The following is an 18,901-nucleotide window of genomic DNA, read 5'->3' as shown; positions in this document are numbered from 1 at the left end:
CTTATGTAAATAAGGTATTTCTGTTATTTATTTTTAATACATTTGCTCAAATAAAAAATGTCAAGAATTGTGAAAAAATGAGTTTAAATGTATTTGGCAAATGTATGTAAATGTATGTAAACTTCCTACTTCAACTGTATATACTAGGCGGTGTCAGAAGAAGGCCCAAAAAATGGTCAAAGACTCCGGTCACCCAATTCATAGACTGTTCTCTCTGCTACCGCATGGCAAGCGGTACCGGAGCACCAGGTCTAGGTCCATAAGTCTCCTTAAAAGTTTCTACCCCCAAACCATAAGACTTCTGAACAATTAATCAAATGTCCACTCAGAATATTTACATTGACACACCCCCCCCCCCAACTTTGTTTTTACACTGCTGCTACTGCTGTTTGTTATCTATGCGTAGTCACTTTACCCCTACCTACATGTACAAATTACCTCTACTAACCTGTACCCCCGCACATTGACTCGGTACCATAACCCCTTGTATATAGCCTCATTATTGTTATTTTATTGTATTACTTTTTATTTAAAAAATGTACTTTAGTTTATTTAGTATTTAGTAAAACTCTATTTCTTGAAATGCATTGTTGGTTAAGGGCTTGTAAGTAAGCATTTCACAGTAAGGTCTACGCCTATTGTATTCGGGGTGCATGTGACAAAAACATTTGATTTGATCAGAACAGATAGTTGAAATCTGATCACTTTGATTTAGTAATCTAATTTGGTGGATGGTTTTATTTGATATATTTAGTGTGGACACTCAAGGCAGCTCCCCGCACCTCTCTGATTCAGAGGGGTTGGGTTAAATGCGGAAGACACATTTCAGTTGAATACTTTCAGTTAGACAACTGACTATGTATCCCCCTTTCCCTTTCCTTGATAGTGGTGTCACGGACAGGGTGTGCTATTATCAACCCTGAAACAATTGGGGTTAAGTGCCTTGCTCAAGGGCACATCGACAGATTTTTCACCATGATCAGGGATTTGAATAAGCAACCTTTCGGGGACTGGCCCAATGCTCGAACCACAAGGCTACCTGCTGCCCTAAACATGGGTAACGCACCAGGAATAATGACCTAGCTAGAGAAAGCGTTGTCTGTGGACAGTCAGCACACAGACAGACATGGAAAGAGATCTGTCTGAAAAAGTGTGACTCTGCAAAGTGCCCCAATGCATCAGGATGACTGTAGTCCTTTGTAACGAATCTCCTGACTGAAGCACTAATCCACTCTTTTGTAGCACCATTATTAGTGGTCTTCCTGTCTTGCAAAAGGGGGATAGAAATGCCACAAGTTAACAATTGCTGAAAATTGCAGAGGACGTACCATAGGACTGAGTGGAATGTTTCCCATTTTCTCTCTCTCTCTCTCTCTCTCTCTCTCTCTCTCTCTCTCTCTCTCTCTCTCTCTCTCTCTCTCTCTCTCTCTCTCTCTCTCTCTCTCTCTCTCTTTCTCTCTTTCTCTCTTTCTCTCTTTCTCTCTCTCTCTCTCTCTCTCTGACTATCTATCTGTCTTTGTGAATTATGGATTAAGTCGTCAAAGCACAGTTGTCGGCACTTACACGGTTACATGCACAAATGCGATTATTGTGGATAGTCAGGTTAATATGATAGTTCAGTTAAAACGTTTACATTCTTTGGAAGAAGAACGATTTCCCTAATAAGCCTATTTTCATGGACACATCTGAAATCAGGCTACGATGGGACGTTCTACCACAGTGACCATGTTACTTTTTGTTACTTGGCCTTCTGCCATAATCAGTTCAATATTGAATTATTAGTGTACATGTCAACGTCCTCAATGTGTTGACAGTTGACAGTTCACTGAGGCTCTCCTATGTGCCGCTATCTAGGTTTCAAGATTAGATTTCTGATGTTTGATGACGGAACATCTTTAGTAGATGCAGGCTTTGTCTTTGTTCACATACACTGAGTATACCACACATTAAGAACACCTTCCTAATATTGAGTTGCACCCCCCCTGTTGCCTTTAGAACAGCTTCAATTTGTCAGGGCATGGACTCTAGAAGGTGTCGAAAGCGTTCCACAGGGATGCTGGCTCATGTTGACTCCAAAGCTTCCCACAGTTGTGTCAAGTTGGCTGGATGTCCTTTGGGTGGTGGACCGTTCTTGATACACACGGAAACTTTTGAGTGTGAAAAACCCAGCAGCGTTACAGTTTTTGACACAAACCGGTGCAACTGGTACCTACTACCATACGCCGTTCAAAGGCACTTAAATATTTGTCTTGCCCATTCACCCTCTGAATAATACACATACACAGTCCATGTTTCAATTGTCTCAAAGTTTAAAAATCCTTCTTTTACCTGTCTCCTCCCCTTCATCTCGGGGGATCCCGAGTGGCGCAGTGGTCTAGGTGCTTGAGGTGTCACTACAGACAGTAGAGGTTGACTGATTAATCGGCATGGCTGATTAATTAGGGCCGATTTCAAGTTTTCATAACAATCGGTAATCGGCATTTTTGGATGCCGATTACTGCCGATTACATTGCACTCCACGAGGAGACTGCATGGCAGGCTGACCACCTGTTACGTGAGTGCAGCAAGGAGCCAATGTAAGTTGCTAGCTAGCATTAAACTTATCTTATAAAAACAATCAATCTTAACATAATCACTAGTTAACTACACATGGTTGATGATATTACTAGTTTATCTAGCTTGTCCTGCATTGCAAATAATCAATGCGGTGCCTGTTAATTTATCATTGAATCACAGTCTACTTCGCCAAACGGGTGATGATTTAACAAAACGCATTCGCGAAAAAATCGCTGTCGTTGCACCAGTGTACCTAACCATAAACATCAATGCCTTTCTTAAAATCAATTCTCAAGTATATTTTTTTAAACCTGCATATTTCGTTAAAAGAAATTCATGTTAGCAGGCAATATTAACTAGGGAAATCGTGTCACTTCTCTTGCGTTCTGTGCAAGCAGAGTCATGGTACATGCAGCAGTTTGGGCCGCCTGGCTCGTTCCGAACTGTGTGAAGACCATTTCTTCCTAACAAAGACCGTAATTAATTTGCCAGAATTTTACATAATTATGACATAACATTGAAAGTTGTGCAATGTAACATCAATATTTAGACTTAGGGATGCCACCCATTCGATAAAATACGGAACGATTCCGTATTTCACTGAAAGAATAAACGCTTTGTTTTCGAAATTATAGTTTCCGGATTTGACCATATTCATGGCTCGTAAGGCTCGTATTTCCGTGTGTTTTATTATATTATAATTATGTCTATGATTTGGTATTTGATAGAGCAGTCTGACTGAGCGGTGGTAGGCAGCAGCAGGCTCGTAAGCATTCATTCAAACAGCACTTTCCTGCGTTTGCCAGCAGCTCTTCATAATGCTTGAAGCACTGCTCTGTTTATGACTTCAAGCCTATCAACTCCCGAGATTAGGCTGGCAATACTATAGTGCCAATAAGAACATCCAATAGTCAAAGGTATATGAAATACAAATGGTATAGAGAGAAATAGTCCTATAATACCTATAATAACTACAACCTAAAACTTCTTAACTGGGAATATTGAAGACTTGTCACGATCGTCTTGCTGTGAGAGATTGGACCAAGGCGCAGCGTGTGCAAAATACATCTTCTTTATTATAAGAAGAGAGAAAACAAACAAGAAACGAACAACTATACACGAACTAACAAAATAACAAAACTGACGACCGTGAAGCTATAAATACAGATAGTGCTGACACAAACACTACACATAGACAATCTCCCACAATCACCTAAAGCCTATGGCTGCCTTAAATATGGCTCCCAATCAGAGACAATTAATGACATCTGTCTCTGATTGAGAACCAAACCAGGCAACCATAGACTTTCCTAGAACTCTCTCCTGAACACAACCCCATACACTATTCAACACCCCCTAAACAATACACACACCCTAAACTAGACAAAACACACAAACTTCCCATGTCACACCCTGACCTAACTAAAATAATAAAGAAAACAAAGAATACTAAGGCCAGGGCGTGACATAACCCCCCCCCTCAAGGTGCGAACTCCGGACGCACCAGCATAAAGTCTAGGGGAGGGTCTGGGTGGGCGTCTGTCCACGGTGGCGGCTCTGGCGCTGGTCGTGGTCCCCACCCCACCATAGTCACTACCCGCTTTCGTATCCTCCTCCAAATGGCCACCCTCCAAATTAACCCCACTGGATTAAGGGGCAGCACCGGACTAAGGGGCAGCACCGGACTAAGGGGCAGCACCGGACTAAGGAGCAGCACCGGACTAAGGGGCAGCACCGGACTAAGGGGCAGCACCGGACTAAGGGGCAGCACCGGACTAAGGGGCAGCACCAGGATAAGGGGCAGCACCAGGATAAGGGGCAGCACCAGGATAAGGGGCAGCACCAGGATAAGGGGCAGCTCCGGACTGAGGGACGGCAGCTCCGGACTGAGGGACAACACCGGACTGGCTGGCTGACCCTGGCTGGCTGGCGGATCCTGGCTGGCTGGCTCTGGCGGATCCTGGCTGGCTGGCTCTGGCGGATCCTGGCTGGATGACGGCTCTGGCTGGTCATGGCTGGATGACGGCTCTGGCTGGTCATGGCTGGATGACGGCTCTGGCTGGTCATGGCTGGATGACGGCTCTGGCTGGTCATGGCTGGATGACGGCTCTGGCTGGTCATGGCTGGATGACGGCTCTGGCTGGTCATGGCTGGATGACGGCTCTGGCTGGTCATGGCTGGATGACGGCTCTGGCTGGTCATGGCTCGCTGACGGCTCTGGCTGGTCATGGCTCGCTGACGGCTCTGGCTGGTCATGGCTCGCTGACGGCTCTGGCTGGTCATGGCTCGCTGACGGCTCTGGCTGATCCGGTCTGGCGGAAGGCTCTGGCTGATCCGGTCTGGCGGAAGGCTCTGGCTGATCCGGTCTGGCGGAAGGCTCTGGCTGATCCTGTCTGGCGGACGGCTCTAGCGGCTCCTGTCTGGCGGACGGCTCTAGCGGCTCCTGTCTGGCGGACGGCTCTGTAGGCTCATGGCAGACGGGCGGCTTTGCAGGCTCATGGCAGACGGGCGGCTTTGAAGGCTCAATACAGACGGGCAGCTCATGCGGCACTTGGCAGACGGACAGTTCAGACGGCGTAGGGCAGACGGGCAGTTCAGGCGCCGTTGGGCAGACGGGCAGTTCAGGCCGGCTGAGACGCACTGTAGGCCTGGTGCGTGGTGCCGGAACTGGAGGTACCGGGCTAAGGACATGCACCTTCAGGCTAGTGCGGGGAACAACAACAGGGCACACTGGACTCTCAAGGCGTACTATAGGCCTGGTGCGTGGTACCGGCACTGGTGGTACCGGGCTGAGGGCACGCACATCAGGGCGAGTACGGGGAGAAGGAACAGTGCGTACAGGGCTCTGGAGACGCACAGGAGGCTTAGTGCGTGGTGCCGGAACTGGTGGTACTGGACTGGAGACACGCACCATAGGGAGAGTGCGTGGAGGAGGAACAGGGCTCTGGAGACGCACTGGAAGCCTGGTGCGTGGTGTAGGCACTGGTGGTACTGGCCTGGAGCGGGGAGGTGGCGCCGGAAATACCGGACCGTGCAGGCGTACTGGCTCCCTTGAGCATTGAGCCTGCCCAACCTTACCTGGTTGAATGCTCCCCGTCGCCCGACCAGTGCGGGGAGGTGGAATAACCCGCACCGGGCTATGTAGGCGAACCGGGGACACCATGCGTAAGGCTGGTGCCATGTAAACCGGCCCGAGGAGACGCACTGGTGGCCAGATATGTAGGGCCGGCTTCATGACATCCGGCTCAATACTCAATCTAGCCCTGCCAGTGCGGGGAGGTGGAATAACCCGCACCGGGCTATGCACACGTACAGGAGACACCGTGCGCTCTACTGCGTAACACGGTGTCTGCCCGTACTCCCGCTCTCCACGGTTAGCCTGGGAAGTGGGCGCAGGTCTCCTACCTGCCCTCGGCCCACTACCTCTTAGCCCCCCCCCAAGAAATTTTTGGGGTTTACTCACAGGCTTCCTTGCTAGTCGCATACCCTCATATCTTCGGTTCCTCTCTCCGGTTGCCTCTGCTCTCCTAATCGCCTCCAGCTGTTCCCATGGAAGGCGATCTCTTCCAGCTCGGATCTCCTCCCATGTGTAGCAACCCTTGCCGTCCAATACATCCTCCCATGTCCACGAGTCCTGGTTACTTTGCCGCTGTTGTTGGTTCCGCTCACGCTGCTTGATCCATGTGTGGTGGGAGATTCTGTCACGATCGTCTTGCTGTGAGAGATTGGACCAAGGCGCAGCGTGTGCAAAATACATCTTCTTTATTATAAGAAGAGAGAAAACAAACAAGAAACGAACAACTATACACGAACTAACAAAATAACAAAACTGACGACCGTGAAGCTATAAATACAGATAGTGCTGACACAAACACTACACATAGACAATCTCCCACAATCACCTAAAGCCTATGGCTGCCTTAAATATGGCTCCCAATCAGAGACAATTAATGACATCTGTCTCTGATTGAGAACCAAACCAGGCAACCATAGACTTTCCTAGAACTCTCTCCTGAACACAACCCCATACACTATTCAACACCCCCTAAACAATACACACACCCTAAACTAGACAAAACACACAAACTTCCCATGTCACACCCTGACCTAACTAAAATAATAAAGAAAACAAAGAATACTAAGGCCAGGGCGTGACAAGACTCATGTTAAATGGAACCACCAGCTTTCATATGTTCTCATGTTCTGAGCAAGGAACTTAAACGTTAGCTTTCTTACATGGCACATATTGCACTTTTACTTTCTTCTCCAACACTTTGTTTTTGCATTATTTAAACCAAATTGAACATGTTTCATTATTTATTTGAGGCTAAATAGATTTTTATTGATGTATTATATTAAGTTAAAATAAAAGTGTTCATTCAGTATTGTTGTAATTGTCATTATTACAAATATATATATAAAAATCGTCCGATTGATCGGTATCGGCTTTTTTGGTTCTCCAATAATCGGTATCGGTATCGGCGTTGAAAAATCATAATCGGTCGACCTCTAACAGACACCCTGGTTCAAATCCAGGCTGTATCACAACCGGCCGTGATTGGGAGGCCCAGCGTCATCTGGGTTTGGCCGTTGTAGGCCGTCATTGTAAATAAGAATTTGTTCTTAACTGACTGGTCTAGTTAAATGAAGGTTACATTTAAAAAAATGTATACTGATTGAAGTGGATTTAACAAGTGACATCAATAAGGGATCATACACTCTTAGAAAAAAAACCTTGCAGGGTTCTTCGGATGTCCCCATTGGAGAACCCTTGAAGAACCCTTTTTGGTTTCAGGTAGAACCCTTTTGGGTTCCATGTAGAACCCTTTCTACAGAGGGTTCTACATAGAACCCAAAAGGATTATACCTCGAACCCAAAAGGGTTCTACCTGGAACCAAAAGGGTTCTTGTCTGGGGAAAGCTGAAGAAACCCTTTGGAACTCTTTTTTCTAAGAGTGTAGCTTTCACCTGGTCAGTCTATGTCATGGAAAGAGCAGGTGTTCTTAATGTTTTGTATACTCAGTGTATAGGCCTAAACACATTACTGAACTGGAATAGAGTTCTAGAACTAGAACTCTAGACTCCTAACTGGAATAGAGCTTTAGAGAAAGTGTTTTTTAATACTGTACAGATCTATTTAGGCCAGCTACATTCTTTTCAGATCCACCGTGAACAGGTTTAGCTCTGGGCAGGTGAATGAAATGGCCCTAATGTAATCACAGCAGGAGATATTTTCTAATGGCCTGTCTTGTAACATGTCATAAGCTGTTTTGCCAGACTGGGAGGTGGAGACTAGGGTTTCGTCCCAATTGTCACCCTATTCCCTATTTTGTGCACTTCTATTGACCAGGGACCACATGGTATAGGGTGCCATTTGGGACAGAGTAGATTACAGCTGTCACTTTCATTTCAAGAGCCCATGTGCTTCTCAAGTTGTTTATGGTCCTGGGTGTGAGTTGGATGGGGGTGGTACGATTGTCTCCAAACAGGATGTGGTTAGCACTGACCTCCCTGTGCATTACTCTGGCTGGGGTCTAGCCTGTAAGTGATGGACCTTTATTAGTAACCACGAGTCATGAATGTGTGTTTGAAGGTGAGTGTGCGCTCCCCTTGGTCTCACCAATCCTTTGTCTCTTGTATTGGTGTTCTGGCCTTGTCCATTTTGTTCGTCTAGACAGATTTAAGCAAATCCCAGTTTATGCCTACCCAATATGATTTCAGATAGACAATGCAGTCCCATTGTGCCCTGGGAAAAAATATTGAATGAAAAGGATGATTTATTATGTGTGTTTATGAAGGACCCGAGGAAGAGTAGGTCTAGCTGTAGCTTCAGTAACAGCTAATGGGGATCCTAATAAAAAACTAGATACTCATTCACCCCCATCAGTCAGTCAAAAGAGGGCCAGTGCACACCACCTCATCTGAGGGCTTGGATCAAAGCGTCTTGGTAGACCTCTCCATGCTAATGAAAAACAATAGTTTTTTCCTCCACAGCTCCAGGAGCCAGTGGAGGTCTTAGTGGAGCTTACAAACCCCAAACTAGTTAACTAAGGGCCCACATTCTGGGTCCTTGTAGCCTGTGTCCTGTGTGCGAAAAGACACCCTTAATTGGCAGGGCCTCCGTTCCCTGTCTCCATGGTGAATAATGTGCTGGTTCTATAAGTAGAGTGCGAAATTCAGCACCATGTATTCAGCTATTAGGAAGTGAAGAGTGAAGGAAAGCAATTTATGAGGTGTTGACAATAATCATGGTTGCTAATAGTTTGGGCTCTAATTTGGACTGCATTGCACTGTGTATCAGGTGAGAAAATGGCCAACCAGAACAGTAGGCTAACATTCCTGTTAGTTACCCAGTAATAGATGTTTGTATAGCATAACAAAAATGCAACTCACCAAGGCCTTTTTACCTAGCTAAATTAGGTCTACTTCAAGTTACCAGCATATGGTGCCTCTTGACTCAAGATTCTAAAGAGTCAGCGAATATCCAAGCTTTAGAAATATTGTGAAAAGTGAGTGTGAAGGCCCAAGTTCAGCCACGTAGCATCAATTAGATGTGGAATGTGGAGAATCTGACAGATTGTTTTCCTGCATAGCAAGAGAGCAGACCTTGTCCGTTCTGTTTAAATATTAGAGCATTCTTTCCCCGGCCGGCCCTTTAGAGATGACCTGCCGGCTTGGGAACGCTGTGGGAAAACTCCCAGCGGAGTGTCAGGAGAGGAGGGTATGAAATGCGGGTTGCGTTATCGTCAGCTTGTAAAGTTTCTGTTGACTCGCGCACTCATTCTCTGCCTGTCCTGCTCTTGAAATGGTTGTGTTTTTGCAGGGGGAGAGTGAGAGGATTCCAAGAATCGGATCATGTTCAAGGCAGTGCTGAAGAAGAACAGAGACGGAGGGAAGGGGAGCAAGAAGGAGCCAGGTATGTGGAGTATGGCTGACTGCTGCAAGGTCACTTTGACCATTGTGCAACAACATGTTACCCTCAGGCTGCCTTACTTCACACACAGACCTGCCGCAACCTGTCTCCATTATTTATATGTTTTTATGGGCATCTATTAATTGTGTAGTCCTACTTTTTTATACAGAATGACAATGGATGTGATTGGAAGTTCGCTGGCAATATGCAAAGGGTTTATCATAATAGGCTTACTGTACAATTAGATTTTAAAAAACAGATAAAAATACTCCTTATGGAACAGCGGGGACTGTGAAGCAACGCAAGCATAGGCACATACACTTGCGTACATACACACAATAACATACGCACTATACACACACACGTACATTTGTGTTGTAGATATGCGGTTCTAGAGTAGGGGCCTGAGGGCACGCACTTAATGTGTTGTGAAATCTGTTGTGAATGTATTGTAATGTTTTTAAAATTGTATACCTGCCTTACCTTAATTCTGCTGGATCCCACACAGTAAAAATAAAAGTGTTAATTTAACTCCTATAGAGTTGAATTCAACACTGTTTCAGATAACATTTGGTTTCAGTCTACATTGTGTTAAAGTTTCTCTACAGGTAGTGTCACATTTTTAAGTTAATTTGACTCAAAATGGTGTTAAAATTCCTCTGAATTGAGTTGAATTTACACTGCAATGACTGCATAATTTTACACTCCGATTTAATCCCGACACTAGAGCTCATTGACTCCTCATAGTGTTGAAAATACTCATACTGGGTTAAAATAAGTCACCACTGTAGTTTTTACACCCCCTTTTTTACTGTGCAGGAAGAGTAGCTGCTAATGGGGATTCATAATACATACAAATACAGATACGTAGTAATGAGTTAAATTTGTAACCTGAAGTTCTGAGATAGAAATATGCACACAGAGTTGAGAAGAAAGCACACAAATATGGCTCATGGCTTTCATCGCTGTTCACAAACATTTCATCATCTGAGCCAACATTTGTAGCGAGCAAGCAGTTTGAACATATATGGTCATAAACTGGTGTCACTGTCGTTGACCATTTTTCTTTAGCGAGTCATTTTCTTGGTGCTCTCAGGGTACACACACACACACACACACACACACACACACACACACACACACACACACACACACACACACACACACACACACACACACACACACACACACACACACACACACACACAGAGACACGTATAAGCACCATGGCTCCAAGTTTTCAGTATTTATAAAAAGTATTTATTGGCTATAAATAACCCATACCACAGTCTCTGTTTCAACATGGAAAATGTTGTTAAACTGATGTGGAACTAGAGAACAGGGTAGGGTAATTAACCTTTTTTAGAATAGATAGGCCTACCTCCTATCCCACAGGAAGGCCTTATTATTGCAGTCAGAATGACCCTGGAGAACTCTGAACTGGTATACTCTTTGACACTACTATTATTGTCAGTGTGACATCCCCATGAGGATGCTGGTGTTGTTCTGGCTCTCCCATGTAACCTGTTAGATTTTCCATTACAACTGGGAATGAGTTTGACTGTGAGTCACTCAGCAGTGCTAATACATTTCTGACTCACCTCTAGCGAACATAGACCACGATCTATCTGTTCATAAACAGACAGAGATGATGTAGGACTAACACGAGGCTATGTTGTCTGGTCTAGACTCGCCTACTATAGGAAGAGACAGTTGTAAGTAACATAATAAGTACTGTATAGCAGTACAGCAGTTAAGTATCTTGAGTCAATTTGCTCATCTTTAGATCAGGCTGCGACTTGCCTCTGTTAATATAACAGTCAACACACTGTTAACAAAAGTGATCAGAGTCTGGCTTGCCTAGACACTGGCTACCTACCTTCAGCACCAGGTTACCCCTCTCCCACCCCTTCTCTTTAGTCTGCGTCTCAAATGGAACACTATTACCTATATAGTGGACTACTTTTGACCAGGGCCCAAAGTGCAGTGTATAGGGAATAGGGTGCCATTTGGGATGCAGTCTCTGTCCTCTACTGTGAGCACCCCAGATGACAGTCTAAACCACAGTTCAGGTCTGTATGAGGAATGTAACTGCAGGCCCTTGCTCTGAACACACTTTCGTTGACTTGGGATCTTAAACTGCACGGCAATGAATCACAGAGCAGTACGGAAGTTTCCCCCTTGTGTTACTATGATGCTATCCGTGTTAAGTTTACTATCTTGAACAGCGATGTAGTAAGCCTAGGCGTTGTTTTCAATGGAGCCCTTCACTGTGCGTCAGCCCAGTCAGGCACCACCAGAGTCAAACACACACAGGACTGCTTGCGGTAGATGAGCAGTAGGGTGTGAATGGCGGGAAAAGGCTAGTACTTCACCCTTTCCCAGCTCTTTACAAAGTTGGATGCTTTCCATTAAAGAGAAGCAGGTCTTTCTCCATTTCCCATGCTGGGACAATAAAAGTCAGCCACTCTTCTCCATTATTCAGGGAAGGACAGATGAGCTGCCTCAGCCTTGCTTTAGGCAGTCATTAGTGGTCATTCGGTCACTCTGCTGTCTTTAGAGATGGAGTAGCTAGATGGTCATTTAGGCCTATTTACATCCTCATTTGCCTATCATAGGAATTCCAAATCCAAATGACTCAATCTGTAAACCAAGAATTGGCCCAGTTGGCCCTTTTATGATTTAGCCTAACCTAGCCAAATGTTTTATAGTCAGTTAGGCTATGCCATTCATTGGAATGAAAGAGGAGTGGCAACAAAAAGGCTATGGTTTTACCTTCTTTTATGACTTTGTAAATAAATGTTCAAGTGGCATAACAAACTGTGTCACTGGCAAGGAGCTTAGGGGTTAAGGGCGTTGGGTCAGTGACAGAAAAGTCACTGGTTTGTATCCCCAAGCTGACTAGGTGAAAAATACAGTTGAAGTCAGAAGTTTACATACACTTAAGTTGGAGTCATTAAAACTCATTTTTCAACCACTCCACACATTTCTTGTTAACAAACTATAGTTTTGGCAAGTTGGTTAGGACATCTACTTTGTGCATGACACAAGTCATTTTTCCAACAATTGTTTACAGACAGATTACTTCACTTATAATTCACTGTATCACAATTCCAGTGGGTCAGAAGTTTATATATACTAAGTTGACTGTGCCTTTAAACAGCTTGGAAAATGCCCGAAAATTATGTCATGGCTTTAGAAGCTTCTGATAGGCTAATTGACATATTGACATATTGACATAATTGACATTTGAGTCAATTGGAGGTGTACCTGTGGATGTATTTCAATGCCTACTTTCAAACTCAGTGCCTCTTTGCTTAACATCATGGGAAAATCAAAAGAAATCAGCCAAGACCTCATAAACAAAATTGTAGACCTCCACAAGTCTGGTTCATCCTTGGGAGCAATTTCCAAACGCCTGAAGGTACCACATTCATCTGTACAAACAATAGTACGCAAGTATAATCACCATGGGACCATGCAGCCGTCATACCGCTCATGAAGGAGACGCGTTCTGTCTCCTAGAGATGAACGTACTTTGGTGCAAAAAGTGCAAATCAATCCCAGAACAACAGCAAAGGACCTTGTGAAGATGCTGGAGGAAACAGGTACAAGAGTATCTATATCCACAGTAAAACGTTTCCTATATCGACATAACCTGAAAGGCCGCTCAGCAAGGAAGAAGCCACTGCTCCAAAACCGCCATAAAAACTCCCGACTACGGTTTGCAACTGCACATGGGGACAACGATCGTACTTTTTAGAGAAATGTCCTCTGGTCTGATGAAACAAAAATAGAACTGTTTAGCCATAATGACCATCGTTATGTTTGGAGGAAAAAGGGGGAGGCTTGCAAGCCAAAGAACACCATCCCAACTGTGAAGCACGGGGGTGGCAGCATCATGTTGTGGGGGTGCTTTGCTGCAGGAGGGACTGGTGCACTTCACAAAATAGAGGGCATCATGAGGATGGAAAATGATGTGGATAAATTGAAGCAACATCTCAAGACATCAGTCAGGAAGTTAAAGCTTGGTCGCAAATGGGTCTTCCAAATGGACAATGACCCCAAGCATACTTCCAAAGTTGTGGCAAAATGGCTTAAGGACAACAAAGTCAAGGTATTGGAGTGGCCATCACAAAGCCCTGATCTCAATCCAATAGAACATTTGTGGGCAGAACAGAAAAAGCATGTGCAAGCAAGGAAGCCTGCCTCAGTTACACCAGCTCTGTCAGGAGGAATGGGCCAAAATTCACCCAACTTATTGTGGGAAGGCTACCAGAAACGTTTGACCCAAGTTAAACAATTTAAAGGCAATGCTACCAAATAATATTGAGTGTATGTAAACTTCTGACCCACTGGGAATGTGATGAAAGAAATAAAAGCTGAAATAAATCATTCTCTCAACTATTATTCTGACATTTCACATTCATAAAATAAAGTGGTGATCCTAACTGACCTAAGACAGGGAATTTTTACTCGGATTAAATGTCAGGAATTGTGAAAAACTGAGTTTAAATGTATTTGGCTAAGGTGTATGTAAACTTCCGACTTCAACTGTATATCTGTGCACTTGAGCAAGGCACTTACCCCAAATTTCTCTTCTAAATCGCTCTGGATTAGAGTGTCTGCGAAATTACTAATATGAATGTGATACTTGTTCATTTCCCTGGAAGAGATCCATTTGTTTGTAAAGTCAGCTCTCATCTTGAAACAGCCTGAAATTAGGTTAGTAAGTAGTCCTCTTGGAGACGGCCATGCTAATCAGATCGGGTAGACTGCCGAATATCTAATGCTCTCTGGGCCTCGATTGTAACATATTGCACATTAAATATTCAATGGACCTTCTGTTAGGTGTGAATAAAGAGTTCATTACAATCCCAAATGGTATTGGACAAAGAAATAATGCTTAAATCTGCCGTCTGGTCTGATACAGTGCAGTCAAATGTCTCTTAATTTGCCAAAATTTGACCATATCCTCATGGCATATTCCGGTCGGATTTATGCACAAAGATTAGGTTTTATAACGGAATTGGATATGACTGAAAGTATTGCTTGCTGCCGTGTTTGGAATTGTTTTGCGCATCCTCCCCTTGGCTATGACCTCAGAAATCGAGCAACAACTGATTTGCTTAAGGGGTCGTTGCCTAAACAAGGGCAATTTTTTTTGACACGGTTTATTTAATTCCTTTCTCCTTTGACTCATCAAATCTATTTGTATCTGTTGTGGATGGATCAAGACAACCACCATTGGGACAGCATTAACCAGTTTGCTCTTATGTACAGTATACATGGGCTCCCGAGTGGTGCAGCGGTCTAAGGCACTGCATCGCAGTGCTAGAGGCATCACTACAGACCCTGGTTCGATCCCGGGCCGTATCACTACCGGCGGTGATCTGGAGTCCCATAGGGATTGGCCCAATTGGCCCAGTGTCGTCCGGGATAGGGGAGGGTTTCGCCGGGGTAGGCCGTCATTGTAAATAAGAATTTGTTCTTAACTGACTTGCCTAGTTAAATAAAGGTTAAATAAAATAAATACAAATAAATAAACACTGAGAGACCAGCAAACAATCAAAGCACCCCCCTTCCCTGTATAGAGCATGACAGTGATAAATGCTTTACAAAAGCACATCAAAAGTCCACGGAGATGTGTCATGGAAATGAGTGTGATGAAAAGCCTTGATAATTGTAGTATTGCATGATAGCTGGGCATATGTTCCTCATAACGCGGTGGCTTGGAGGCAACTTAAAAGGAGTCAGGGAAAAACTTGGCCCCTGTGCCAGACACCGGACAGCAGTCATTAGGCTGACTCTAGGAGCCCCATATTGCCAGGGCCCACAAACACACCATTCGCTAATTCAGCCCTTCTTCCTCCTCTTTTCTCCTACTCTACCTCCCCCAAATCTGCTGTGTGGAATTGGCCTTTTTAATCCCTTCTAAATACACTTTTTTATGGTCCGGCATTCCGGAAGTGGGATACCGCTTAGCTTTGGCCTCTGGGCTTTGATGTGAACACTTTCTTTAAAAGGTCACATTGCCAGCAAGCCTCACTGACGTTAATGGATTTGAGGCTCAAAGCACCAGGAGCTCAGTGGATTATATAGTTGTTAAATTAAACTCGTCTGGATTAATTGGTATTCTCTTTGAGGATATACGCTGGTTTTCTCCTGTTAAAACCTCTTAAAAGCTAGGAGGTGCAGTCGCAGGGTGCACAGCATAAGGAGACAAGATGGGTTTTTAGAGGAGAACAGCTTGAAGAAGCACTTAGGAAATTGGTATGGCCAGCATGGGAGATACAGTATTTCCAAGTCCTAACTCTGATGCGTTGTAGATGTTATACATTTTATGAGTTGGAGATGGAGTGAAGCTGAAATGGGGGCCCTATCTCGTCCCTGTGACAGACTGGAACCACATGAAGAGAGTCTAATGTTTCAGTGTTTCAGTCTTTGGGGAGATCTACAGCTACCTACAGTGCATTCGGAAAGTATTCAGACCCCTTGACTTTTTCCACATTTTGTTACGTTACAGCCTTATTCTAAAATTAATATAAAAAATCCTCATCAATCTACACATTATATCCCATAATTACAAAGCGAAAACAGGTTTTCTGAAATCTTTGCAAATGTATTGAAATACAGAAGTACCTTATTTACATAAGTATTTAGACCCTTTGCTATGAGACTCGAAATTGAGCTCAGGTGCATCCTGTTTCTATTGATCATCCTTTGACATGATTTGGAAAGGCACACACCTGTCTAGATAAGGTCCCACTGTTGACAGTGCGTGTAAGAGAAAAAACCAAGCCATGAGGTCGAAGTAATTGTCCGTAGAGCTCCGAGAAAGGATTGTGTCTAGGCACAGATCTGGGGAAGGGTACCAATAAATGTCTGCAGCATTGAAGGTCCCCAAGAACACAGTGGCCTCCATCATTCTTAATGGAAGACGTTTGGAACCAGGCCGCCCGGCCAAACTGCGCAGTGTGAGAAGGGCCTTGGTCAGGGAGGTGACCAAGATCCGATGGTCACTCTGACAGAGCTCCAGAGTTCCTTCTGGAAGGTTCTCCCATCTCCACAGAGGACAACCATCTCTGCAGCACTCCACCAATCAGGCCTTTATGGTAGTGGCCAGACGGAAGACACTTCTCAGTAAAGGTACATGACAGCCCGCTTGGAATTTGCCAAAGGCACCTAAAGGACTCTCAGACCATGAGAAACAAGATTCTCTGGTCAGATGAAACCAAGATTGAACTCTTTGGCCTGAATTCCAAGCATCACGTCTGGAGGAAAACTGGCACCATCCCTAAAGTAAAGCATGGTGGTGGCAGCATCATGCTTTGGGGATGTTTACAGCAACAGGGACTGGGAGAATAGTCAGGATTGAGGGAAAGGAGCAAAGGTTTTTGAGATCCTGGATGAAAACCTGATTCAGAGCGCTTAGGACTTCAGACTGGGGTGAAGGTTCACCTTCAAAGAGGACAACAAGTCTAAGCACACAGCCAAGACAACGCAGGAGTGGCTTCAGGACAAGTCTCTGAATGTCCTTGAGTGGCCCAGCCAGAATCCGGACTTGAACCCGATCAAATGTCTCTGGAGAAACCTGAAAATAGCTGTGCAGCGATGCCCCCCATTCAACCTGACATAGTTTGAGAGGATCTGCAGAGAAGAATGGAAGAAACCCCCGAAAAACAGGTGTGCCAAGCTTGTAGCGTCGTACCCAAGAACACTCAAGGCTGTAATTGCTTCCAAAGGTGCTTCAACAAAGTACTAAGTAAAGGGTCTAAATACTTATGTAAATGTGATATTCAAGTTTTTTTTCATTTTTCATACATTTGCAAAAACTTCTAAAAAACAGTTATTGCTTTGTCATTATGGGGTATTGTGTGTAGATTGATGAGAAGAAAAAACAATTTAATCAATTTTAGAATAAGGCTGTAACGTAACAAAATGTGGAAAAAGTCAAGGGGTCTGAATTCTTTCCGAATGCATTGTACCTACGTCCCCTCTGCATTTCACTCCTCACAGCATTTCACTCCCTCTAGCTCAACTTTCTCTGATGTCTCATTTCCCAACGTAGAGACCACTTAACCTTTCTAGCCCAGGGGAACACCCACAACATTCCGCTGAAAAGGCAGCGCGCGAAATTCAAAAATATTTTTTTGAAATATGTAACTTTCACACATTAACAAGTCCAATACAGCGATTGAAAGGTAAACATCTTGTTAATCTACCCATCGTGTCCGATTTTTAAAATGTTTTACAGCGAAAACACAACATATAATGCTAGATCACCACCAAATCCAAAAAACACACAGCCATTTTTCCCAGCCAAAGATAGTCACACAAAAGCAGAAATAGACATGAAATGAATCACTAACCTTTGATAATCTTCATCAGATGACACTCATAGGACATCATGTTACACAATACATTTATGTTTTGTTCGATAATGTGCATATTTATATCCACAAATCTCGGTTTACATTGGCGCCATGTTCAGAAATGCCTCCAAAATATCCGGAGTAATTACAGAGAGCCACGTCAAATAACAGAAATACTCATCATAAACTTTGATGAAAGATACATGTTTTACATATAATTAAAGATACACTTGTTCTTAATGCAACCGCTATGTCAGATTTTAATGTTTTTTTAGTAAAAAGCACACCATGCAATAATCTGAGACGGCGCTCAGATTTAACAAAATTTCTCCGCCATGTTGGAGTCAACAGAAATACGAAATTACATCATAAATATTCCCTTATCTTTGATTATCTTCATCAGAATGCAATGCCAGGAATCCTAGTTCCACAATAAATCGTTGTTTAGTTCGATAATGTCCATTACTTATGTCCAATTAGCAACTTTAGCTGGCATGTGTAGTTCTCATGTCCAAACGCTGGCGCCGGTCCAGGCGAACTCGGACGAAAACTTCAAAAAGTTATATTCCAGGTCGAATAAACTGGTCAAATTAAGTAGAGAATCAATCTTCAGGATGTTGTTATCATATATATCCAATAACGTTCCAACCGGAGCATTTCTTCATGTCTGTATAAGTAATGGCACACATGGCCATTCCATGACTAGCGCGCATGACCAGGAACTAGCATTCTGCCAGACCACTGACTCCTTGCTGCTTTTGCAACTGAGAAAGCAACTCTTTCGATGCACTTGCCCTCTGTTCAGAAGACATATTCCTATATTTCTCTGCATGCTTCGTCTGGAAGTGTCGGGACAAGTTGTAGTCTTTCAAGACAGCAATGCTCTCTTTGCACACTAAGCACACAGCTTTCCCTGATACCTCAATAAAGAAATATTTCGATGTTCACTCTTGCTGGAAAACCCTATATTCATTGTCTACTTTCCTTTTCTTTGAAATCTTTGAAAAAATGTTGCCCAATATCTAGCGAGCTACTATTTGTAACTGTGATGTGTTTG

General features: G+C 44.0%; 1 protein-coding gene across 4 annotated transcripts in view; it reads left to right on the top strand.

Moving 5' to 3' along the window:
- The window catches only part of LOC120064415 (protein TANC1-like), a 186,182-nt gene that overhangs the window by 25,584 nt on the left and 141,697 nt on the right, over positions 1–18,901 (top strand). For all 4 annotated transcript variants that reach the window (XM_039014985.1, XM_039014984.1, XM_039014983.1 and 1 more), the window contains exon 2: positions 9,380–9,472. In XM_039014985.1, coding sequence (XP_038870913.1) covers positions 9,412–9,472 — 61 coding nt within the window. In that variant the 5' untranslated portion in view covers positions 9,380–9,411. The remainder of the gene's footprint in view (positions 1–9,379; positions 9,473–18,901) is intronic.

Source organism: Salvelinus namaycush, chromosome 19, assembly GCF_016432855.1.
Source record: "Salvelinus namaycush isolate Seneca chromosome 19, SaNama_1.0, whole genome shotgun sequence".
Classification (NCBI taxonomy): domain Eukaryota; kingdom Metazoa; phylum Chordata; class Actinopteri; order Salmoniformes; family Salmonidae; genus Salvelinus; species Salvelinus namaycush.
This window is presented reverse-complemented; position numbering and strand designations above follow the sequence as displayed.